We start from the raw sequence: 25,648 nt of genomic DNA on the forward strand, positions 1-25,648 counted from the left end.
GAAGTTGCCTTCCATTTGCTGTAGTGGTTATTGAGAGGATTGCAGTCTGTAGCCTGGAACCTGAGGGTGACAATCAGTTTAACCTCAGGACTCAGCTTAGTCTTCAAATCCTTCAGTCTGCAAAACAGCATTGCCACAGCATTAAAGGTTTACTGCCAAAATTCACCCTCTCCTCCACTTTGCAGAACTCCTGGTTGTTTTTTCCACTTGAAGTAAATGCCCACTGGAGATTGTACAAACCTTACATTAGCTGCTGAGTACAGCATTTTTGAGGCCTTTATCTGTTAGCATAGTGCTTAGCTACAGTTGCTCCATGATGTTCTGCAGGACACAAAACCTGCCCAGTAAGCCATTAGTATTGATCCCGATGGTAAAAATGTTTCCTTCCTTCTAATCAGTCAATAGGTCAGACCACTAATATCCTAGAAACTACTTTTTGTACCTATAGAGCTAAAGAGAATGAGGCCTTAAGAGTAACAAATGGGAGCCCTATCTTCTCATTAAGTCTTTATGAGGAGCCTGTGGTTGCCACAGGTGACTCTGTGTGTCCTACTGACTATTGGAAAGAGAGAGAAATAGAGAGAAATATTAACATATTGCCCAGTCCCTGCTGCTGAGTGCTCCAATGGTCCTCCACTCACTGACAGGAGAAATCCTGACCGACCCAAAAAAGACTCTTTGGTCTCATTAATATTCTTAAATATGTGGATAGACAAGATAAGAATGGGTTTTTCAAGACCTGGAAATAATTTTTTTTGTAATTGTGTTAAATTTAGGCATAATTTTTTCTCAGAATTTATTCCCATAGTAAAAAAATTTATTCTATGGTCGTTTCTTGCAATCATGCAGATGGGTAGCATTTTTCTCACCTTCCATAACACTGAAACCTCTCTTAAACATTTACTTCAACTAAACATTCCTGTCAAAGCTAAGGTTGTGTTTCTCTGTCTATCATAAAAGAAGCGAGACAGTGGATGTTTTTGCTGATGAAGCTTCCTATTCAGAAACAGAACTGATAGAAGAACAAGTGAGGTAATCTTCTTGTGGTTTTGTGCCAGGCTCATTGTACTTTTCCTACAATCTTTAGTGCTTCAGCTTATAATTACCATTTATGTGTCTCACTGTGGTGTGTTTGCTTGTTAGGAGCTTATAGATGTAGGTTCATGATGTATGGTATTATTATGAATCTGTCTGTGGCAATTCCTTTGTATGTTTTAGGAGTCCAGTTATGACCTCCTGGAAGGCCTGAAAAGACTGCTTTTAATGAATATTTTTATAAATGCATTCAGCAAAGTCAGCCACTATACTCTTTCTCAATGCTTTTAGAAATAAAATGCTGTTACTAACCAAAACTCTTCATAATAAGGCTGTGGTATGTGTCTCCCCTTTTTGACACTAATTAAAATTTGACTTCTTGTTACACTTAAACACCATCAAGCCACTCATTGTATTAACTGACTTCATTGTAAAATGCATGACTTCGCTCAAGGAAAAGTCCTGAAGGATACACGTTCTCCATTTGTATTCTGTATCTGTTCAGTTACTCAAGGAGAGCTAGGAGTGTGATTTTAATAAATAGCTCCGTTAGGGTATGGATTTTACTCTTTAAATTACGTGTTTTAATGTATTTGAGGATATGGCTAGCAAATATTACTCCTTGAAAACAGACCAATTACATTGGGAAAAAAGGTGGAGCTTGATTAATTTCTGAAAGTAATGGCCTGATTAATTGCCTAAGATAGTAGAAGATATCACTGCTTGATCATGAAATTCTCTTTTACTCAGTCTAATTTCTTCCCATTGCATCTCTAACAAGAACTTTATCCACTGCTGTTTTGGTACAGTTCCATAGGCTGAGGGTTAAAATAATCTTTTAATTACAAACCAATTTTTTCTAGTTGTTGGAACCTCTTTAAGTACTAATGATGTAGATTTTCATCTGATTGCAGTCTGAGCACCCCACATGAGTCTATCACTGTAATATAACAGACATCCCCAAGTCTAAAAACATTTAACAGTGCTACATGGTAATTATAACATCTAGATTGTGGACTTTCCTACAAACAAGAGTGCTACCTCTAGAGAGAATGCAATCTGTAAAAAATCTGTAAAAATCTATTAATATGAGGAATATTGCATAATTAAACTGCACAATTAATGAGTTCTTAGATTTATTGAGGACTTAATATTATGTCAGCTTCTCTTTTATTCTGAGGTTGATATATTAATTGACAAAATAGCAATATTTTAACCTAGAGATTGTCAGGAAACAGACTATTGCATGGATAGTCATTACTGAGACATTGGAAACATTTCAGCCCATTTATCAAGAGTATGGAGCAAGTCAAATCATACGTGTAAAAAAAAACTGTACGTTACCAAGAAGTTATCTCAGAAAATTTATTCCCCCTAAAAATGTATATAATGATTTGCTCCAAGCCAGTATCATGCAGCATATTTTACAATTAATAGAAAAGTCAAAGTTCAACTGAGCTGCTTTTTGACTAACATTACAGGAATTGTGAAGCAGCAGATAGACAGCCATATCAAAGATCCCGATCAACAGAGCAACGTCCTGTGCTAGAGCGGACCAACTCCCGCTCCCGATCCACAGAGCGTCCTGACTCAAACCTCATCAGGTCGATGCCTTCATTAATGACTGGAAGATCTGCCCCTCCTTCACCTGCCTTACCGAGGTGAAACAGACAAATCAATCAGACTAAACCCCTTCTGCCCCACCAGCTCACCATTTTATTTTCCCAGTAGCTAATTGGTATCACCTCATCCTTAGCTGATCACTAGCAGCAATAGATACTAACCCTTTCAGTGTGAACACACTATTTATATTCTACTCTGGATATAATGGTGTGGCTACCATTGCAAATTGCTTGCTAACAGTATTTAACTACATTTGTTTATGATTTCTCATTTGTCAGGAATCCTGGATGGTTTCCACATAAAGCACCTCATAACTATCATATTCTTCTCTTACAGAATGAGAAATTATTTGTGTTCATCAGACATGGCTTATGGAACAACCATCATAACATCAAATGAAACTATTTTTTTTTAAAAAAAAGTTTCTTTAGATGCACTGTACTAACTTCGTCTATTACTTATCATTTTAACCACCATTTTTTCTGACTACATTTTACTGTGCCATAGTCTGTACTGTTCCTGTTTGAGTACCCCTGATTGATATTTTGAGGATTTCTATACATTATTCTTAGCTTAAACAAACATAATACAGTACAAAGATGAGCAGATTTTAGTCTAGATCATGTTCAGGAAAGCATCTCTTTATTTTAGAACTGCAGAATACATTCTTTTGTTTCCTGAAAGTTAGAGTTAGTATCATCAAATCCCCAGTGAGAATTGAGTCAAATATCATCTTTCCTCAGTTCATTACTCCGCTTAGATAAATTTGTGTAATCTCATTGCAACTCCAAAGTAATTTAAGAAAATACAAGCTGAGCAAAGATAATTGAATTTGACTTGTGAATAAATTTATGTGTATGTGGCTATTATTTCCATATGCACATGAATATGCACATGACACGTTTTCTGGCTTAACTGGTTGAAAAAGCATCTTATGGAAGCAGCTTATGGAAGGATCCTCAGCCTTAATTTGGCTTCCTTTTAATGGGGAGAATTCTCTTTTAAATCAGGTCTTATTGTGAAAAGAGATAATAGTTTCCCTCTGGGACTGCAAGAGTCCCAAGAGTTGTAAAGTCTACTTAGTAATGTTATCAGTTCTTGGTGATATTTGAGGATGACTTTGTCATTTAATGGCTGTGGTTTGTTTTGGTATGTGTCTCTTAGGTCACATCCTCGAACTGGGTCTGTCCAGACAAGTCCATCAAGCACTCCAGTAGCAGGGCGAAGGGGCCGGCAGTTACCGCAGCTCCCACCAAAGGGCACGTTGGAGAGAAGTAAGTGGATGGTTTTCTCCCTAAAGACATTTCCAAATTGCTCATGAAGGTTGATGATATTATTTTTCTTTTGCCATTACAGTTAAAATCTATTTTGTGTACAGAGTTGGGATTTGGTAATGGTATTGTATTTTGTACTGTGATTTCTTCTGTTTTAATATCTACAATACTCTTTACTGACATGAATAATCAGCAGCATAATGCACATGAAACAAGGTGAACTGTTAGCATGATCCTGTTCCTTTTGAACTCAGATGTTTTGTCATTGAATTCAATAGGCACAGGAAATGATCTTTAGTATGCTGTCTAGTGACAAAATTCTGGCTCTTTTGGGAGTCAGGAACCTAGCTGGTCACTTGTGGGCTCACATGGAGTGCATTACAGATTGCTAATATAAAACCTCTGCATCCTGAAACAGGAAGAGCAAGAAGACAGGTAATAATCTTTAAAATAAGAAACATCAGTTATTTAATGATTAATGTTTTACTGGTACTGTACTTGTGTTTATCTTTAACACCCATTAAAAGCACTGATGGATGGAGATATTTTCTGAAATGTTTAGAAACAGAGGTATATAAATGCAATTTTGACAGCAGACATTTTCACCCTTCTGTTTCTAGTAACTAGATGTGCTGTGCAAAATCAGTCTAAATGGCCATTTGCGCTCTTTTTTTTTTTTTTAATCCTTCTTAATATGTATATTGTATCTTTTAAAAAACTTCTGTTGGTTTTAACCCCTATGCTTTGGTTCCTTTTTTTTGTTTTTGTTGTTTCTGTTTGTTTGTTTTGTTTTGTGACTTTCCATAGACAATGGAGACAAGGAGATAGAATCTTATGAAGGTCTGTACATAAAGAAGGGCTTGTTTTTCACCAAAAAGCCTTTTCTCAGAGGCTGTATAGGGAAAAACAAATCCAACTGCAATTGATGTTACGTGATTACACTAAGTCAGAATAATGATTTAGTCTTTATTTTTAGGCCTGTGGTTCATAAATTTTACAGTATTCTACATGAAAAAAAGACAATATAAATAATACTGTCTAAATATTATTTCTGTTAGAAATGTATTTAGACATGTACTCAGTTTTAAATATCTAGAATTTACCCTATGGCAAATTAGAGCATTTCAGCAGTGATGTATGTACATTTCCAAGGATTAGCAGATATTCAGGCAAAGGTTTAAGTATAAGCTTTGGAGGCTATTTGACATGTTTTATGTTAGCCATATATTTAATCAAAATAATGTTTTTATTACAAGTTTTTTCTAGTATGATACATTCGCTGAATTAGTGCATAATTTGCAAATAATACAGGAAAAATTATTGAAAAAGTTAAAATATTTTTGTTTCAAATAAAATTCCCTTATATTTTATAGTTTTAAAGTCATTTAATTTACTTAATAACTAGCCACAAGATATCAATTGCAGTCCTTGGTTATACCACTGAGGGTCTTTCTGTAGTATTACTGTGTTTGTCTTTTTTTATTTAGTATATCCAACGTTTGCAGTATTTATTTCCATTTTGGAAACAAAACTTCATGGAAAGAAAACTCTCGTTTTCTCGGATCATCACTCTATTATATTCATTTCTTTGTTGTCTTATATGTTGTGAATAGCTTTTATGAAATATAGTATAGATATTCCAGGAAATAATCACATCTAGCACATGATGTTTGCTGTCATTGCTGTATATGCTTTTATGTTTCACCACTCTTCCCTGCTCTTTGCTTAGTATATCCATTTAGGCTGTGAGCTCCTCAGAGCAGCAATTGTGAAATATTGTATATTTTTATTTTGTTTGACTAGAGAGAGTAATAGTCTTATTTATTATTTACATCATAAGTTTTATAGAGAGAAATTTAATATATAAAATAATAATTTTTATAGGAATGCTAGAATTGTTTCCTCTGGTAAGTACTGCTGGGACTTGAGGAACTCTCATTTTACTTGAAAACTGAGTAATATGTTCCTTTGTCTTTTGAAAAAAGTAATCTTTTGGAAAATTGGGTTATGGAAAATTGCGAGATCTGCAGATTTTGATGTTCTAATCTACAATCAAAGCATCATAAGTGACTCAAGATACAGTAACTAGAGACATTTTATATTGAATTTACACATATAAAGATGGTAAACCTAATCCATAGATACAGCTTTCATAGAGCATTCTATGTAATTTTCTGTCATGAATTAAGAGTTCATTTTCTAACACCAATAGAGTTCTTCTTTGAGGCTTTTCCTGTACTTCTTTAGGATTTTCTAATAATTTCCTTTGAAGGGAGTAATAATTTTCTTTAAAAAGGGTAGTACTATACAAGAACAGGAGATTACCTAACTTTGTTCAGTGACAGAACATAATTAGGATTAATAGCAGTCTTTTTGCTGTGGAGAATTGAATTTTACAGTAAGTTATTTTAGGCAAATGAAGTACTGGTTACAAAATCTGAAATTTAATAGAATTGGAAACACTGACTATGAAAGAAGGAGTTTATGTTAGTATATAACAACTATAGCATCAAGTTAACCTGAAAGTTTTGTAGATATTGAAGTAGGTTTCATGCCTTTTTTTAAGCCCCAGTGATAATCAAATGTTTTGTATGTTATTGGGAAGGCTGTATGACCATACCAAAAAATGCTGTCACAGAGTAGTCCTTTCTGCTCTTACAGAACATGTACTTGATTCAAATGAGAGAGGTGTTTCTATATTGCATGGAAATGTGCTGTGAAGGTTAAACTTGCTGTATTTTGAAACCAAGGATTTTACTGTTGACTACATTAATTTAAAAATCAAACTGATGAAAAGAGTTAGTAAAGGGTGCCTTATAGGCAACGATGGATTTGAAGTCATCTCAGCTCTGTAAAAAAGAAAGAAGGAAAAACTTATCTGTTGCAGACTTCTACAATGATCTTATTTAGTTTGCATACATTTGAATAATCTGTGTTTCTTACAAGGTTGTATATGCATACCATTTCTTTAAATGTAGTACAAATGCCAAAACTCAAGTAGAAAGAAGGGAGTAATTTGCTGTTGGAGATACCCTTTTGTTATAGGGCAGCACTCACTAGAATGTGCAATATGGTGTGTCTATGGCTGTGTGACTAGAAATGGAAGGGAAGGAATCTACAAGGATAAAACCCAACCAACCCTTTGGGTAATTGCTTTCCAAATTAGAATCAGAATTTAAAAACATTTATTTGAGTTAGATCTAGTTCCATGAACTATATTATGTGGTTGGGAGTTTTTGTTCCAGGACATGAAGGTGCCTCTTGAATACCTCACTTCAAAATAGCCCAAAATGTTTACTTTTCACAAAGCTTCCTTGGAGTTGCTATGAAGGACCATTCCTATCTGTGGTATACTGACCCAAACATATTTTTATCAGTGTCCCACATGCTCAGAAGAACATAAAATATCTTTAGTTATGTTGCATTACAGTCTTTTACAGTCATAATATTTTTGATAATTCCCTAGGCTACCACTGCTGTGTTTATTGTAGGATCAGATTTGTCTGTTAAGAAGAATGACTGACTATTTCTGAAATGCATGTCATTAGCTTGTATACCCAGGCTATACCTTAGCATCTAGACAGTTTGGGTTTTGCTTTAGGTTTTATTAGTTTAGTATATTTTCATGTTTTGTAGTTAGAAAATAGTTCTGAAAAGATGTATGGGGCCACCTAAGAAATTTTTACTACTGAAATGCCAGAAGACATTTTTTCAGCTAAACTTTTGCTTGTATATCTTTAAATTATTATTTAAATTATTTAAAAATTATTTTCAAATTATTATTTAAATTATATTTTTACCAGAGATAGAACTATCTTGTTTAAATGAATATTTGTAGAAAATATTTTTAAGTTGTATTTTTCATGCCACTGACAATAAGTGAATAGTGCAGTATTTCTAGTTCTTAAGGGTTAACATGATTTTTTAATTTCTATGTGGCCATAATTCATCTCTTTGTTCTTACTTGCCTTGGCAGAAGGATTAAATCATTGACCGCTCGCTCCTAATTAAAATGGAACACCATAATGTGAAATTATTCAGTATTCATCCTTTCAGTTCATTGCTAATTACTAATCAGAGAGAGAGTACTTTTTCCTAATGCAGTTTTTAAATTTTCCTTTTAAAAATAAACATAGGCCTTTCTTTCTTTCTTTCTTTCTTCTTTCCACAAAAACCATTCACCCAACCGTAAAAACAAGAAAATCATATTAGGCCAAGCAGGGGTAATAAAACCTTAAAATTTGGAAATGAAGGGATCAGAAATTTAACAAATAGTAGAGCTCAGTAAGGATTTGCCTTTCTATTTATGCTCTATGGTAAAGACTTTAATTATATGGTCTCATAATAATCTTGTGTCTCGGGAAAGTTCTTTAAGAACCTGTTAAAGCCTGACATTAATGCTGATTAACTGTCCTCTCTTAACTTCAGGTGTGGGTAATCTTTTTCCAGAATAAAATTAGATATTAATAGAATTAACAGGAATACTTGATTAGGTTTAATCAAGGATAGCTAGAAACCATTAGTCCGTGGTTATATCTCTCAGACACATATTCAAATCTCTAAAAGGACAGATGTATAGTGGCAGTGTACTGCTGCCACTCATGCAGTCTGGAATGGAAGCTACAGAGCCATTCTGATGGTTAGGAAAGCACATATACTACTGGCAGAAGTACATGCTGTTCATTTTAAGGGATTTTATCTCATTTAGAACATAGTTTCTTTAAATGAGAATTCATTTTGCAAAATGAAAAGGAATTTTATTGTGTGTTTTACATAGCCCTACCCTAGTTGATGGGCAACACAGAGAGATGGTTATAATGCAATTGCAGAGGACCAGTATTAAGACTGGTCATGACACTGTCATACTCTACCAGCTATGATTTTGCAGGGTTTGTAAAATTTATGGCATATGGGTATATTGTTTTATAAAAATGGTTGATCACATGTCTAAAATATAGGATAGGAGCTTAAAGTGCCTCCAGCTTGGCTATGAACTTGATGACTTAGGCAAACACAACAGTCGAAAAGATGGCAGTACAGAGCTTTGCACCATCCCCTTCTTTTGTGTGGATACTTCAGTGGTACTGGCTCTACTATGTTAGAAACCTTCACACTTTCACAGTGTAACTTGCATTTTGTGTGCTTGACAGCAAAGTAAACAGTATAGGTTACTTAAGACCAGTAACAAGGCTTCCGTAGGATACATTCTGAGTGTACTTTGGGGTTTTGATTTCAACCACGATTTTGCAAAAAATATACTTTTAGGTTTCAACTGCAGATGCTTAGTTCACTTTCCTGAGAGGCAACAGAATCCTCAGACCCTGAAGAATATGAAAATGTTTAATTTGCATTGATACCATTTTCATAGAAAAACTTGAACAAACTTTACCTATAACCTAGAGTTTAAAGTGCTTACTTAAAAGCTTCTGTCCTTTCAATGGAAGCCATAATTCATAATTTTCTCTTGGATTGGCAAAAGGAAAAATTAAACAGCTTTATGAAATTTGAAGATCTTACTGTATAGGTCTGAGACTACAAAGGGCATAAAAGGAGAATGACTGAGAAGTCATAAGCTGTGCTTATGGCAGCCATTGTTCACTTACCTTTCAGGGTACCTACATGCCAAGAACATTTTAATTCAACTCTATTGAAAATGTTTTTAAAGTCTTGGGCACATTTTCTATACATTCATTTCTGTGAGAGAAGGTTGACTGTATATTTTAATTGAAATTTTCAATGTCATGATTTCAATTGGAATTTTAAATGTTCCATGGTTTTATCATTGAGTAGCAGAGCAGAATTCTAAGCACAGATTAGGTTGCATTGCACTGCATTGATTATAGCCTGAATTTCTTATCAACAATGACCTTCTAGAATCAGTAGTTTTAAAATTACTATTACATGCTAGCTAAACCTAAAGGCAAGTAACTCAACGAGCTATTTAATTGAACATAAACTTATACAAGTCATGAGAGAACTGGAAAGAATTCTGGAAACAGAGAACATGAAAAATCGATAAGCAATCAAAAATCTGAGCCATGAAAAACTACAGTATATTGCATCACATCAAAGCTGTTCCATAACCTGACATTTAAATTAAAGCAGGCATATGGTATATCAGTAATTCAGTTTGACACTCTACAATATTATTACTGTTGTTACCCTCATGAGCTTTGTCACAAAAGAAAGTTGTTCTTTATTAATGACATTAAAAATATAGATTTGTGTTTCTTATTAATGGCACTTTTACTACTGTTCCCATTTATTTCAGTATTCTTTAGAATTTAAATATGCTCTAGGCAACTGTAGATATTAGTGGAAGATTTCTTTTTGCATACGAACTACTCTGAAATCCAGGTAAAAAGCATATTATCTGGAAAATTGAGGATTTTTTTTTCCAAGCTGAAAAAGCATTTGCCTTGTTTCTTCTCTTTTTAAGGTACCAAGTATGTCCACTAGTTTATGATTTATATAAAATTTTAAATATTCTGTTTGAGAATAGAGGCTCGGACTTTATTCCCAGAACAACTAAAGCAAAGCCAAGGAGATTTAAACAAATTATCTACCAATATCTGTTTTCTCTGCTTTGGTACTAATTGTCTGCTTTCCACTGCTTAAAAATTTCATAAGAAATTGGCAACAAAGAACATTAAGGACTGCATATGAGCATCATTACTTGCAGGAAGATGTCATTGGAATTAGCTAGAGATATAAATGAAAAATAGCACAACAATTTATTTGATTTTTGATTCTCTAAAAATTAATTTCTGCCACAGACTGAGGGTTTGCATGTTATTGTGGATGTCTTTTGTTTGATGTTTATCTTTTATTGAGCAGCTTGTAACAAAGCATGCATGTTTTTTGTCTTGCTTTTTTCCCCTCCCTCATCCCTTGCTTATCTAATGCAGCAGGAGATGAAGAAAACAAGCACATGGGAGTTCAGGAGGCAGAGGTCGAGGCAGGTCTGTCTGACCACAAGCACCCAGCTCCTTTAGATGTGTTGTCCCCTGAATGTATAGGCAAGCTTTACCAGCCAGCTTCTAAATAAATTGAACATAAGAAAATCCAAAGAATATTTATATCATTTTATGAAAGAAGAACACAAACAAATTAATTGTAGCACAGTTTATTTGTCAGTTGTGAATGCTTAAAATAATTCAACATGAAAAAATGTGCCTTATTCTTTTACTCTTTTTATTCTTATTTATGTAAATACTCTGTCACTATGCCCAAGTAACAGACCTAGCAGATCTGGGTGGGTACTTCTTAGATGTGGTACAGTCTACTTTGCATTAATAATTTTTACAAGCAGGAAAGTACATTTTTTTTGTATCATGACGCTTTTTTCCCTCCTAGTTTGCACAAGCAGACTGATGCTGGACAAAAATAGTAGGCAACTGCATTATGTGGAAATACTTTGACCATTTTGTATGATGTCCTCCATCCTGCTTGGAAGACAGTTTAGTTGGTAGTGTGATGACTACCAATAGCTCATGATCAGATCAAACAGTTGCAAATACTTTTTTCAACTCAAATACCATGTGATTAAAACATAAACTTAACTTCTAATTTCAGGACACACCAGTACAAGTTCAAAGATATGGAGAGATCTAAAGATATAATTTCTCTTTTCTTCAGTTTCTTTTTCAAAGGAAGAATCATAAATGCATACATTTGCATTTACATGCCTTGTAAATAGATTGCATTCTGTTGTCTATAATGAATTAATAGTTAATAATTGCCAAAAGTGGTGGAAGCATAGTGCAAAAAAGAAGTGATGAGTTGATCAAGAAACACCTTTATTACTAGCTGGAGGAAAAATTACTAGCATACAAATGTATGCCTAAAATGCTAAATGCTGCTTAAAACTGTAAAAGTCTGAATTCTGTGCCCTGAACCCACTTCCCATTGTTAGTTAAGAGAAGAAAATATGGATTACTATATTCTTCTATGAAAAAAAGTCAGTAATAATTACTGTGACGGGAGTCATTATGTGTTCAAAACTCTGGATGCTACAGTAATTTCATTATTTCAGTGGTGGAAAACAGGTTTACTTTTTTTTTTTTTCAATTTTAGTTCTCACTAAATGTCTTTTAAGATCTTTGCTTTCCCATTTTTGTTCTAGTACAATTTAATTTTTTGTTGCTTTTGTTATGATTCTGTCTCTGTGGTGTTCAGTGGTGTGTATTCTGTGTGCTTTTCACTCTGTGTGTTTTGTGATGCATGAAGTTTTGCTCAGGTAGCTTGCAACAGGTTTGTGTGTGCTTGTAGTTACATTGCTCTTCATAGTAAATGTTCCCATTGTTAATCATCATTGTCTGTTTTTAATGTTGTAAAGACTGTGAGGAAAAACATCAAACCCCACCTGTTAATGGGCGAAAAGGCAAGTTGATTATGATATTGCTTATGAGTTGTGGGTGCTTGAGAAGTTTCATTTATTATTTGCTGCATGTGTGTGTGTTGCTTAGTTCTAATAGCTCAAAATTAGTAAGTTCAATTATGTTCAATTTCAGTGTGTTGTTTTACTCCTTGAGTATAATTATTTTCAACTGAGGTTTAAAAATATTTATTGGAATCAAAAACTCCAGATCTTTATGTTTTTCCAGCTAAGTGTATTACAGAAGATATGGCAGATGTGTGATCATGTTGGCTATGGACAGCTAAGGGGGTAGTTTTTATATTTCTTATTATTTTGGAATTTCTGCCTTGCCCTAAGAGGCCAAGTACAGTTTGCAGACACCTGCAAAATTGTCTGCATTGTCTTCTACTTTTTACCAGGTCTATATTCTTTTACATCTCTTGGATATTTATTTTACAAGCTTGGCACATTTTAATGTGACTAGAAAATACTGACCATTTTAATTATCATATACTTCTGGAGAAAGGCTTATGTTATTAACAATCATTTCTATTGTCTAGTTTGTATTTATGTTTGATGTTCTTTTTGCTTTCAAATGCTGTAGAAATAAGCTTAATTCAAAGCACTGAAATGTTAACATGGAGATTTAGGTTTCTTATCTGAAAAAATAGAACAAGAAAATTGAAATGAACAATCTTAGCTTACTTTGAAGTTTTATTCCAATTCATGCTTCTAAATTGCTTTGATAACTGAAAAAATATGTACTTTTCCACGTACTTCTAAGACCTTACTACATTTAGATTTTAGGCCATTGATGTCTTCTGCCAGTGAATGAAATATAATCTAGGTAATGTCTTGGATTTTTTAAACTTTGGGTATTCACTCTTAAAATTCCATCTCTACCAGGACCTACAGTGGTATAGAGCCAGTTGCACTGTTATGGACCATTCCTAGCTGTCTATTCCCCAGAACACTTAGCAGAGGCAACGCAGATGTTAGAACAGCAGGGATTCTATTTGGCCTGTGCTAGTCATTGTCTGGGAGGGACAACCACACCATTTTAATGTCTCTCATTGTCCAGTGTAGACAAGACCAAGTGGTGTGCCTTGCAGAGCAGGCGCCGTGTCACCAGCCTGAGGGGTCACTCCCTTGCTCTGGTGGCTGTGCCAGCACAGCCCTGAATTAATTCAAACACTGGGAGTCTGCTGCTGTAACTGTGATCATGCTACTAACCAGATAGCTCAGTCATACTTTTCAGATCTAAATTCCAGTTGTACTAAGACTGGAGGCTTTTGCCGCTGAGCTGACAAAGGCGACAAAACAAGAAACAGCGATTTAGTCAGGTTAAAGCTGGTTTTGTTCTTGGTTTATCTTCCACTCCTTCAACAAAACCAACATTTTATACACTTATAGAGCCTGAAAGATGTACATTGCACAATGAACTAACTACTACTAATCTCTATTTAGATAGTTTGTTTTATGTTTTTATTAAGTTCTCTAAGGTGTTTTATGTTTTAGAATTTTTTCCGCAAAGCTCTTATACTCCAGAAGAATAATCGGTGTCTAATATTGAATTTGAAATATTTTTTACCAAAACTGTCATCACTTTCCAATCTTCTTCAGGTCTTTTGATGTCTCTTTCTTGTATTTTGTATGGCATCTTTTGATCATTTGAGTTTGTGAGAAAAGGATCCAGGCAATTCTGCCCTTTACTGTCTTAATTTAGAATGCATAGAAGATGATGTAGTTACCAAAGCAAAATTTTAAGTGTTTCATATTCCCTCACACTTCAGAATATTTTATTAGGATTACACTACAGCTTTGTCTCTATTATGGGAATCGGGAATGCTTTGCAGTTCTCATTTCCCAGACTAAGAAGTGTCTGTAGCATATTTGTGGCTTGAGTTTATAGCAAGACAACACCCAAATCTCTGAATCCTGTCCTTTCTGTGCACTCTGGTTTCCCCATGCCTGGGAGTCCCACCACCCTGTAAGCAGTCTGGATGCCTGAAGAAATAGAACTGAAACTATGTTGTCTTTCAGATTATTCTAAACTGCTGTACAGTTTAGACACAATCTAAAGAATTTATGTGACTGAAGGGCAAACTAGGCAGAATAGAGGGACTCGAGTAAAAGAAGTGATGACAGATGGACCTGCTTAACTGACTTGCAGGAGAAATACTGCATTTTGATTAAATTCTAGTGCTAGCAAAGTAAGGTTTAAATTAAGTATAGACCTGGTTAGATTGTGCTAGTTGTAGACAGGCACATGACTGCAATTTGCATGATGTGAAAGAGTTAAATTACAAAAAAAGAATGCACAATACAACACAAACAATTAAAATAAAGTACAAATAAAATGCTCTAGACTGAAGATCCTACAGTCTGTTAAAATTCCTTATGATGCAAGGGTCTATTTTACAAATTTAGCTTCAAAACTACCAGAGAGATATTAGAAATGAGAAAGAGTCTAGCTAATAACTTGTCCATTAATACCTGCAAATTTCACTTACAAAAAAATATGAGTTTTCATCTTTCAAAACTACATTGCAATATTACACAGCATTTCTAAGGCTGGTACATAAAAATGGGATGTCATTTTGTCTGCTATTCCAACACAGTTTGCTGGTTACTAACCTGATGTTTTAGAAGTAGTGCAGAAGAATGAAATGGGTCTTTTGGTGCAGACAGTACCTGCATGTAAAGATGCATGTAAATTTCCATGTAAATTTGCGTGCAAATTGGAGCAACAAGAAAACTTTTCTGTTTTTAATTTGTAGTGATTAACATTTTGAAAAACCTAGAACTTTCTGAAGAAACAAATCTGTATTTTTCTTCTTTGTGTAAGCTGTTAATTGTATTTTCTTTATTGGTTGGTATTAGTGCTTAAATCTACTGGCTTAGTTTCAGACCCCTTTTGTGAACAGAATGATTTTTTTTACATTTTTTAAATTATACCTTAAGCTTCAATCTTAGCTGTATTTAAAAAGGATACAGCACCTATGGTTGCTTACAGAGCTTTTTTTTTTTTTTTGTGCATGTGTGTTTGTTGGAGATGCATAATCATATAATAAAAAATTATCTTTCTGCTTAGAAAATTCTTGAAGACTTTTAATCTTACAGATTGCACTTTTTTCATTAAATATAAAAACATGGAAAGAAAATCCTAAACCCTGTATCAAGCTAAACCTTACATTCTGCATTCTGCAGAGTGAATTTGTAGGCTGTTCACATTTCCTTGCATGCACAGAGTATTCCCTGACACCCAGGGAATGGAAATACAAACTGTGCAGGAGAGGTGTAGAACAGAAGCTTGTACTTTGCTCCACATTTATTTTGGACATTACTTGTAATTTTCTTCTTTATTAAATTCATTATTCAATAAATTCTGGAGATATTTTGTTCACCTATTGCAGCAGTATGAGAATTGCCATACCAGCTCCTGACTAAGAATGCATCTAGCACAGTGTCTGGTCTTCAGCAGACTAGGCATGGATGCTGGGGGAAAGGGAATTAAGCAGGGAATTAAGGGAATTAAAGTGTGAAGCTTCTCCAAGATGCTTGGCTGCCCAGTCCCCTGTGCCTTGTGCCTCTCCATATCAGCAGAGGAATCTTTGCATGGTGTCTTCATCTCCCTCATAGGTTCTCTGCACTCTTTCTTCCCCCTTAGATCAGTTCTGCCAAAATGACCCCAAATCAAATTGGTTTTTTTTTTATTTTTACTGATCAAATAAATATTTGTTTATTTGGGGAGTTGTTTCCTCCCAGATCCCCAAAAAATCTGGGCTGGCTCTGGCACAGTCCAGAGTGGTGCAGGTATATAACCAGAAGAGGGAGCAAAGCTGCCATAGTTTAAAAACAAGAAAAAAAGATGTGAAACAAGCAAGCAAATCCTCCCTCATGCTCCAAATGGTACTGAAAATAAAAATAAAAATAAAAAAAGACATGATAGTGGCTTACAAATAATATCTCTGCTTTATTTTTTGTGTTGTTGCTTTTATGTTTTTATTGTTATTTGCTTTATTTTTTGTGCTCTTTAGGTATACTTTGCTAAATATTAATGTACTCGTGTTTAATGTAACATTGACTGTGTTTTTTTCTCAGCCATTTGGAGTATTTAATTTTTTTCTGATGTTTCTTTGCTTTACAAATCTATTACATTTATAAAAGAAGCAATATGATACTTTGTTTTTTAGCTAAAGATAGGTTATGACTTTACTGATTGTTATTTCAACAAGTGCTCTCTGGGACCTTGCTTGAGTATATCTACAGTTTTCATTAAAATAACCAATATAAGATTGTAATCTATTTATTTCCCATATAGAGTAACCCAATAGAAAAAAAAATTAAATATAAATTTAAAATATAATTGGCTGAATTTGTGGGTAGAGAATATGATGAAGAGAGACTGCCAATGGACTGGATTTAAGTGATTTACTGCTACAAATTATTAACATAGCCTTGGTGTCAGCTTGAAGAAGCATTTCTGGAATAAGGAATAATCTACAGTGCACTATCATATTTTTAATGCTAATAACTATAGTATGAAATGTAGATATGTTGCAGTACTTTTTATTGCTGACCTGATGATTTACATTGAAGTTCTTTTAATGCATTCCAACAGCAGCCCTAAGAAAAGAAGTTCAGGGTTTGGATTTTGGGAGTTTTTTCTTGTTTTTTTTTCTTTTTTTTCTGCAGAATGTGTATGTAGTTCAGTAAGAAAGATGAAATCAAAATAATAAATAATTAAGATATGTCAGAAATTTTACTGGAATACCATGTAATTACAAACCATTATATAAGCCATTAATGAACATTTTATTTATTTTAAATTTTTTAAATTTCTTAGCATCCAGTAGTTGATTTGGCACTAATTTGCAAACTATTTTCATGTTAAGGTTGTGTGTACGTATGTGTATGTGTGTCCCTGCCTTTATACTGTCCAAACTTTGTCAGCATTTAGGGCAATGTTCTAAGAAGCATTTATGATTTTGAAGGAAAGACAAATCATCATGTCTCAGATAAATGCCTTGATCTCTAAGGTACAGAAACATTCTGTGAAATATTCTTCCAGTGTATAGAAAAAAAAAAAGTAGATAATTGTTACTGAGTCCAAGAGGAAGCTAAAAGATTATGTCCTCTTGTATTTGTCAGAAAAAGAATATGAGTGCCTACATTTTTGGGTACTAGGTTGGTCTTGTTCCTGTTACATCAGGGTAGGGAAGCATCAGCACTGTTTTAATGAGGCACCTGAAGGTTTCTCTGGTGTAAGAACATCAAGAGTCTGGCAGAAAATCTTGACTGCTGACTTTGTGTCACTTCGAGTTGGCCTTGATGGCATTAGCAGAGTGCTGGTGCTGTAAGGTGGGATTGGATTCATTCCAGACACAATTTAGTACATCTGGGACAGTTCATAAATCACAGTTTGAAGCCTTTTGCTTTCCCCTAGTAGAGGTTTGACACACTGAAAATATTTCTCTATGTGAGCTCTAGAGACTGATGTCTCTTTAATTCTCTTAGAGACCTTGTTTTGTGAAAAGTAAAACCTGTATGCCATGAATTTAGTCTTAATTAATTCTTCTTGTACTCTTAATGCATGAGTTGGGACATTGAGTATCTGATTCAGAGTAGTCTCTCAGCTTTTGACAATTTATCCCAGAATTTTAATGATTTCTTACTGCGCTGCATTGGGTTTAAGAAGCACTAGCCAAATCCACTTTTGACTTATTTTTACAGTAGTTGTCACCTTATATTATTAATAACATAATTTTTTTCTGGGCATTCATCATATAAAGTTAAAAATAGAAAGAAATTCTGAGTACTTTTCATTTGCAGAAAAAAATTGAGTAAGTATCTCCTAATGGAAAAGTGAAGACTTTATGATAACCTAATCAAAAGTCGGAAACTAAAAATGCACTGATAAAAATTGGTTCCCAGAAGTTTTAGGTACTACAAAAAAGATAAAAGCTGAAGTGGTTTTATTAAAAAAAAAAAAAAAAGGAAGACAAATTTCAGAAAAAGAGAAAATACATTAAAATGTTTCAAGTAGAGGGTAGTTGTGAGAAAGAATATTACTGTTTGTAGTATTGAAAAAAAGAAAGGAGGAGGGGAGTATTGCCAGAAGAAAATTCCTCATCATTAGTATCTGATATTTTGCTGCATCATCTTGTACTTCTGCAGTTTGCTGCATCATTTTCCATTCAACTGCAACATTCCTGGTGCTAAGGTGGCGTGGTCAGAAATTCAGAAAAGCTATAATATATATGCAAATATTCTTCTCATATACTATTCCCACATTTTTTATATTTTTCATATTAAATATTTGAAAGAAAAATGTAAGAAATTCTGAGGCTGCACTTGGCACTGTTTACTGCAGTTTTACAGCCCCATTCCCAGGTGAGTATCATTCTCCCCAGGGAATGGCACAACACCAGCTCATTGTCAATGCCACCCCAGCTGCATTGTTCACTGGATATGCTGTGCCCAGGAGTAGGTGCAACAACTCAACCTAAAGAAACAACAGTGCTGAAAGATTGTGATTTCATACTGATGAGAAAATCTGCATCAGGACACCTGTCAAATGCTTCTAGTCCTAAAGGTGCATCAGCTGATTAAAATACTTTGGCTCAAGAACCCCATATTTTATGTAATCTATATAAGACCTTTTGTATAAAATTTAATAATTTTGCATCTCTTTTTATACATAAGTCACAGCAGAAGACAGATGAAGTTTATGTTATGGGAAGTGAGAGAGAGATAACAGGAGAATGATAATCTAGAAAACTTCATGGTTTCTTTCCAAATATTCACTATTTGACCAAAGTTGCCTTTGGTTAAAACAAGGGAATAGATGGTGGCCCTTTGCCTTGAGAAAAAAAAGAGATTTTAGAGACTACATTATGTAAACCAGAGAATATAGGTGCAGCACTGACATTTTGGCACTTTGAATAAGCATCAGCAGCTCATGCTAGTTCCCAAACAGAAAGCCCTCCTTTAAGATCTTCTTAAAACATATTTTCTTATCTTTGTAAAACATAGATGTGGAAATTCAAATAGAAGAGGTTGAAGAAAAGGTCAAACTTTTGGTTAAATCCAACAGATAAATCTATTTTTATTTCTCAGTTGAGACAATAACCATTACTAATAAAACTCTTGCAATGTTCTAGAAGTCAGTGAAGCTTTTCACTGGATCTGGAGTACTGCCAAACCCCATATACTCAATCTAAATGTTGTACTTAACTGCTGATAAAACTAAATAGCCATCTGAATTTAATGCTGATATGCCATAAATACAACTGAAGCTGTAGAAAAGAGGTCATTGGAATCTTTTCTGAAAGTGTTTGCATGCTCATGCTATCACTTTCCTCAAAAACATATAGCAGCTTGTCTTACTTTTTGTAATGTTGTTTGTTTTTCTTTTTTAGACTAACATGAGGCAAAACTATTTATTCAAAGAATTATATTTTTATTTGATTTTTATTTCCTCACTCTTTTCAATTCAAATGTTAGTACAATGTGTTACTGAGAGGGTTAGATGTTTTCTAGATACTGAGCTCTCAAAGAATTATCAAGGTTTAGTAAAGCTTTTCTTTTTGATAGGGAGCTTTAATAATAAGTGATTTTGGTGACTAAGATAACTACAGTTTTTAGGTTCAGAACTGAACCAGGAGCTCTGAAAAGGACTCTGACTTAGAGTTGGAGAAGGAGACTCTTCTAAAATTTGCATTAAACTGGCATGGAAATCATTGGGCTTCCTGATATTATTTGTTGTTTATTGTGAAAGATTTCTTTATATTACTGTATGCCTACTTTTTATCTTTATCTAAGTATTATCTCCACTATTTGGCCTAAATTACAGTTGTTTTTTTTTCCCTAGCAATGACTATTCCTTAAATTCAAAAGTAATTTTACTGAGGTCATTGAGTTTTTTTGATTTGCTAGGTAAGAAGATACTTCTGGACTCGTTTGAGAAAAAGAAAGGATAAATAACACCAGTTGATATTTTATTGTGAACTGTGTATATTCATAGAGAAAAAGTCACATTTTTGCTGGGAAGAATCATACTAAGATTTTAGTTCCACAGTTTGGAAACAGAATGTTGTGTTTGAAATTTCTCATTTAGTACTCACTACACTTCAAAGATGATAGAGTCTGTTTCAGGTTGCATATCTGTGGTGTCATGAAATCATTACAATGACAATTTTAAACGTACATTTCCCTCAGTTTCAAAAATCAAAGCAGCCTTTTATAGGACAGCAGCCTGTCATGGACCAACAGCAACAAAGAAGAAGGGTGAAGGATGCACATGTTTACATTTTGAATTTTAGATATCTATCAGTCTTTTTGAAAAAGGAAAATGATAATAAAAAAGTCACAGGCTAAAATACTTTATGTCAATTTAGTTGAATTGTTAAGATTAAAAATATTTTTCATATATATCATATTATTCTCCATCACTGGCTATTGCTGTGACCATGAAAGTGATAACATCCATGGGCAATGATTGTGAAGAACTTTTCACCTTTTGGGGTCAGCAAAACATGCAGATTTCAGTCCAAAGCAAAAATTGAGCTTAGATTATTGAATCTGTCCTGTTAATTGGTGTAATTTGGTTTTGCCATGAGATTCCAAAGGGTTTAAAACTGATAATATTTATGCTAATCACCTAGTTTGTCAGAAGATAGAGAATTAAAGTGTAAAAAACCCCCCAGCCTCAAAAAGACTAACAGTTTGCAAGTCTAGAGAATACAGTTCTGTGGAGCAGTGTACATGCTTCTCTCTATAGCTCTTTTCCTGAGAAGTTACATCAGAAATGCCAATTTCAGATACAGGAATAATTGGTGCAAGAGTTCTTAAACTGAGTAGTTTAATCTGCCCAAATTAAAAACTGAATTTAAATCTAGTTTCAGATTTTGAAAATAAATCTGATTTAGTTTTGGCTTAAGAATTGTCAAAAACTATTTTTCTACTTAAATTAGGCTTGCATGGTTACTTGTTCAGATTTTTGTTTGTTTGCTTGTTAATTTGTTTTGTTTGGTTGGTGATATTTGTTAATTTATTGTTTGCAAAATATTTTTACCTTCCTTTATAACTTACACAAATGCAATGACAATGTAAGAAGCTATAGAATGTAAAACACTAACTTTATTGTGTAAACAAGCCCCTGTTTTTTATATCAATTGTTAAACATTAAAGACAGCAGAGTATGTGACAAGTTACATAGACACTAACTTTCAGATAAGATGTTCTGTTCCAGAATGTTTAAGATGTGTAATAACTCTCTTCACCTCAGGACTCTAAGAATTAATCTAAATTTTAATGGTAATGATAATACATTTGTTTAGACCAAGTTGTCCCAGATGATATTAGGTGTCTTATAATGTAAGTTACATAGTATTTCTGATTTGTTTTTTTTGATTCACACTAGAAGTTACATGGGAGGACCAGCAGAAAAAGGTGAATGGTACAATAACTGATGACAAACCATTGCCGAAAAAGAAACACCATTCTGAGACAGGTTTGTCAGGGTTTGGAAAACCACATGAAAGCATGAGACTATAAAACCACATTTCATGCTTTTGTAATGCGTGTGTGCTTCATGTACCTTATTTTTTCACTTTGGTGTGAAATCTTTAGCATGTAGAGACCATCTAGATTACATAGTTCTGTTTTAGAATAGCCAAATAGATCTGCTTTTGTAAACAATTGTGTTAGAATGCACATGAATTAGAAAAGAAGTATTCAGGCACAATATTAGGCATAGTTTGCTTTTAGTTTTGAATTTTGTTATGACTTAATATATTTGTGCAAGCCTTAGGAATCCAAGTATAATAATCTATGCTGATTCTTATTTAGTTGACCAAACCAAGGTATCTACTGCATGTATGGTGGGAAAATCATCTTCTACAGACTTGAATCCGAAACTTTTTTCACCATCACGCATGGTAGAAATAATGTTCCAGTGTAATTTTTTTATACAAGCTGCAGTTCATACATCTGAAGTTCTCAAATGCTAAAAACCTCTTCTTTCCTCTATTCTGTACATGGATGGATTTCTTCTGAAATTATAAACTATCATAAACTTTCTTTCACCTCAAATGTCAAGTTCAATTCTTCAGCTTTGTTCCTACAAACACATAGCAATAACAAGTAAAGCTAGTAATAATAATGGTGATGATAATAATAGTATTGTTCTGTCTTCATAATCCGATAATTAAAGATCCTAATCACATTAATTTATACATTTGCAAAGGGCAAACACACTTTAAGGAGTAGAGAAGGTAGGGAGGATAGAAAGGGAAGGGAAAGAAAAGGGAAAAGGGATCTTTATATTGGAGGTTTCATCCTGTATTTAAAGGTTGATCCACATCTAGGTTCTGTTTTGTGTTGCAAATAACTCTATTGGGCATATTAGTTGTCTCACTCTAATAATAACCCTTCTCCCAGTCACACAAATTAAAGTTTACAAGATTGGCCAGGTGTGTCACCTCATAAATTAATACTGTAATCTCACCTACATAATAATATCATATTGATAATATCCAAGTGTTTTGATGAAGTTCAACTATTGTACAGCTGAAAGTGCAAGACTCAGAACTGAAGAAAACCAGCAAAATCTGGCTTGACTCTCTAACCTAGGAATTAGGCAACCTAGATATAAAAGTCCAGATGTGCAATTGCATTTCCTGTTCCCCAACTTTTTGATGAATCAGAAGTTGCAGGATTAAACAAATACTTCCCATAAGAGTCAGGATCAGAATGTGATATATCTTCTTTTCCAACTGTTTAAACTATTGCATGATATATTCAAAATATGCCTACGCACCTGCACTGTTGCCTTTCCAGGGAGAGTTGAGCAGAATAGTGCCTCTGCCCTGATTTTTCCCTTAGTAGTTGCTAGATAGGAACATTAACTCCATCTCCCAGCTGAGGTGGGCTTAGGACTGACTGTGTTCTAGAAAGATAAGTTACTTATAGTACTTTTAGGCGGTACTTTTAGGACCACCTTCTCCATATTTTAGAAAGAGGAGACGTATGTTTTTAGATGGCTGTTCTTGGGGCATCCTACATTTTGGAACATGAGCAAAATCTTATAATTGAAAGACAAACACAGGCAGAATAATATAAATCAGAATCAAATATGAAGAACAAAAAGTTCTCACTTTATAGGTGTTCTGTATATTTAAATTGTAGTTACCTAATTTCTATTATTCTGTCTGGAACAGGGCCACTGCTCTCCAGTGAATGCGCAGAGTTGGTTTGAAAAGCCACAGTCTCAATTGTCAAAGTCTAGAATAGATAAAAAGTTAAGTAAAAGTTGTGTTCTTCATTTTAAAGTCGTAAATTTTTCGTCAGGGCTGATGTCTAATAAGAGTATAGATTCTGCTTTAATTTAATTCTGCATTGTGATGGTGATACAAGAGACAAAAACATTTTAGGTGGTTCTGTACACTCTGCAATGGCCATCAAATGGCACATCCCTATATTTCTCAGATGCTTTTCCAAACTGAATGTGTCAAAAAGCCTTATGTACTTCAGTGGGAGGAGTGGAGTAATGCAGCTTCCAGGACTGGCATAATCTGCTATGTGTGCACACTGCTGTTCCCTGTAGACATCCCTACATCATTTCAAACAGTTGCTGTTCAATAGTCAGGACATCCAGAAGAAGGTGCCATAACACTGTACTCACATCTGAGTGTTGAGCTGTGTCTATGACCATGGTGATGCAGCCTGACAGAACCTACCTAAGGAAGCTTCAAATTCCTTGAACCTTTACAAAATGGGATTTACCCTCTGCACAAGACTTCACTTTTTTTCATCTGAGAATTCTTTAAACATTCTGTCTGCACAGAAAATGGTGAAGCAATACTAATAAATCTTAGTCCCTGAATGCAGAAGGTGCAAGGAGGAATAGAGACTGCTCATATTGTTGTTCCCCTGTTTTGATTGCCTTTTCATCTGTTGATGAGTATTCTAATATGACCTGATATGAAAGCTTATACCGTCTTTAAGTGCAGTTTTTCTGTTAAGAATTTAACCTAACCAGTGCCATGGAAATAGTCATAGCATTATTACAGCTAAGAAAACCTGTGAGAACAAATAAATGTTGGTTACATTAGTACCATGAGTGGAGAGCTGAGATCTGTGAGCAAATTATAGAGAAAAATTTAAATAGATAATAAAAGTAATTTCAAACCCCAGAAAGATAATAGTAATATTCTACCTTGTAAAGCATTAATATTAAAGAAATGAGCATGACTGGAAATGGGATTAGCAAATTTTTGGAGGACAGTTGAAGGTCATTAAATAACAAAATCGTTCTGTTGTTGCAGACTTTTTAATAGATGATAATAAAATTTCTTGTCCTGAATAGCAGAAATCAACTTTTTTTTAACAGTTTCTTTAAACTCTAAGTTCTGATGCAATTAATTGCAATTAATTTGCAGAATTGGTATTATTAATATTTCAAAGACTCAATTATATTTATGCAAAGATTTTGAAGGATTGAAGAGTAAAAATGCAGAATCACAGGTAAGCATAGCATAAAAATTCAAGCCATATTTTGAATCTGTTCCTTTCCTTTAACTGATGTCAGCACTCTGTCAGAGAATACTTCATTCTAGGACACCACTAAATCAAAAAGCATGACAAACAATTACTTGTTCATACCTGAGATTACTAAGTACCTGCAGCCCTCACCACTGTATCTAAGCTGTAATAGATGGTATTTGAAAGAAAGTGAAAAAAACTCTGGTTGTCTAATCGGATTTCATTTGGCAGTGAAAAGAGAAGGAAAAAAAATACAATAGCAAACATTTTTACATGGTTTTGCATTTTTATGTGTGAAGCCTAAGAGAAGAAGTTGGAAAAGAAGGTTGTGTGTAGAGAATGTCTTGTACTGATACAGATAAGGCTAGGCAGGATACTGTTTTTCTTAAAAAGCAATTATTTTCATCAGTATCATCACTAGTGTCTTTTGAACCCATCGAGGTATTAAAGCACACAGTTTAGGGTACCATGGCAGAGATACTCATTTCTGTTCCCTGTCTCACCATCCAAAATATTGGAAGCTGAATGTGGTCGAGTAACCTGTGTCTCCATCCAGGGATGATGGTGCAGAAACTGCCTTTGTAAGACAGCAAAGAAAAAAGCATTGGCTTTCCCCTGCCTTTCCTACAGAGGCAGAAGATTTGATGGCTGTTACCTGAAACCATCCTGTAAGGGTTTCATTATCTCTGGCTGTTGAGAACATTGCAGTGTCACCAAATGTCCAAACTTTGCCGCAGAAACTTTTGATTTCCAAGGAGCAGTTGAAGAACAGAACTGTGAGGAAGTGCTGACATATATAAATATTATT

General features: G+C 34.2%; 1 protein-coding gene across 3 annotated transcripts in view; it reads left to right on the forward strand.

Moving 5' to 3' along the window:
• The window catches only part of RIMS2 (regulating synaptic membrane exocytosis 2), a gene marked incomplete at its 5' end in the record, with an annotated part of 445,281 nt that overhangs the window by 308,791 nt on the left and 110,842 nt on the right, over positions 1-25,648 (forward strand). For 2 of the 3 annotated variants that reach the window (XM_079301383.1, XM_079301384.1), the window contains 2 exons: positions 2,517-2,696; positions 3,823-3,932. In XM_079301383.1, the coding sequence (XP_079157509.1) occupies positions 2,517-2,696; positions 3,823-3,932 (290 nt within the window). Of the gene's footprint in view, positions 1-2,516; positions 2,697-3,822; positions 3,933-4,739; positions 4,773-25,648 lie in introns of all 3 variants that reach the window. The other variant, XM_079301387.1, reaches the window with a different exon arrangement.

The sequence above is a fragment of the Erithacus rubecula genome, assembly GCF_903797595.1.
Source record: "Erithacus rubecula genome assembly, chromosome: 3".
Taxonomy (NCBI): Eukaryota; Metazoa; Chordata; class Aves; order Passeriformes; family Muscicapidae; genus Erithacus; species Erithacus rubecula.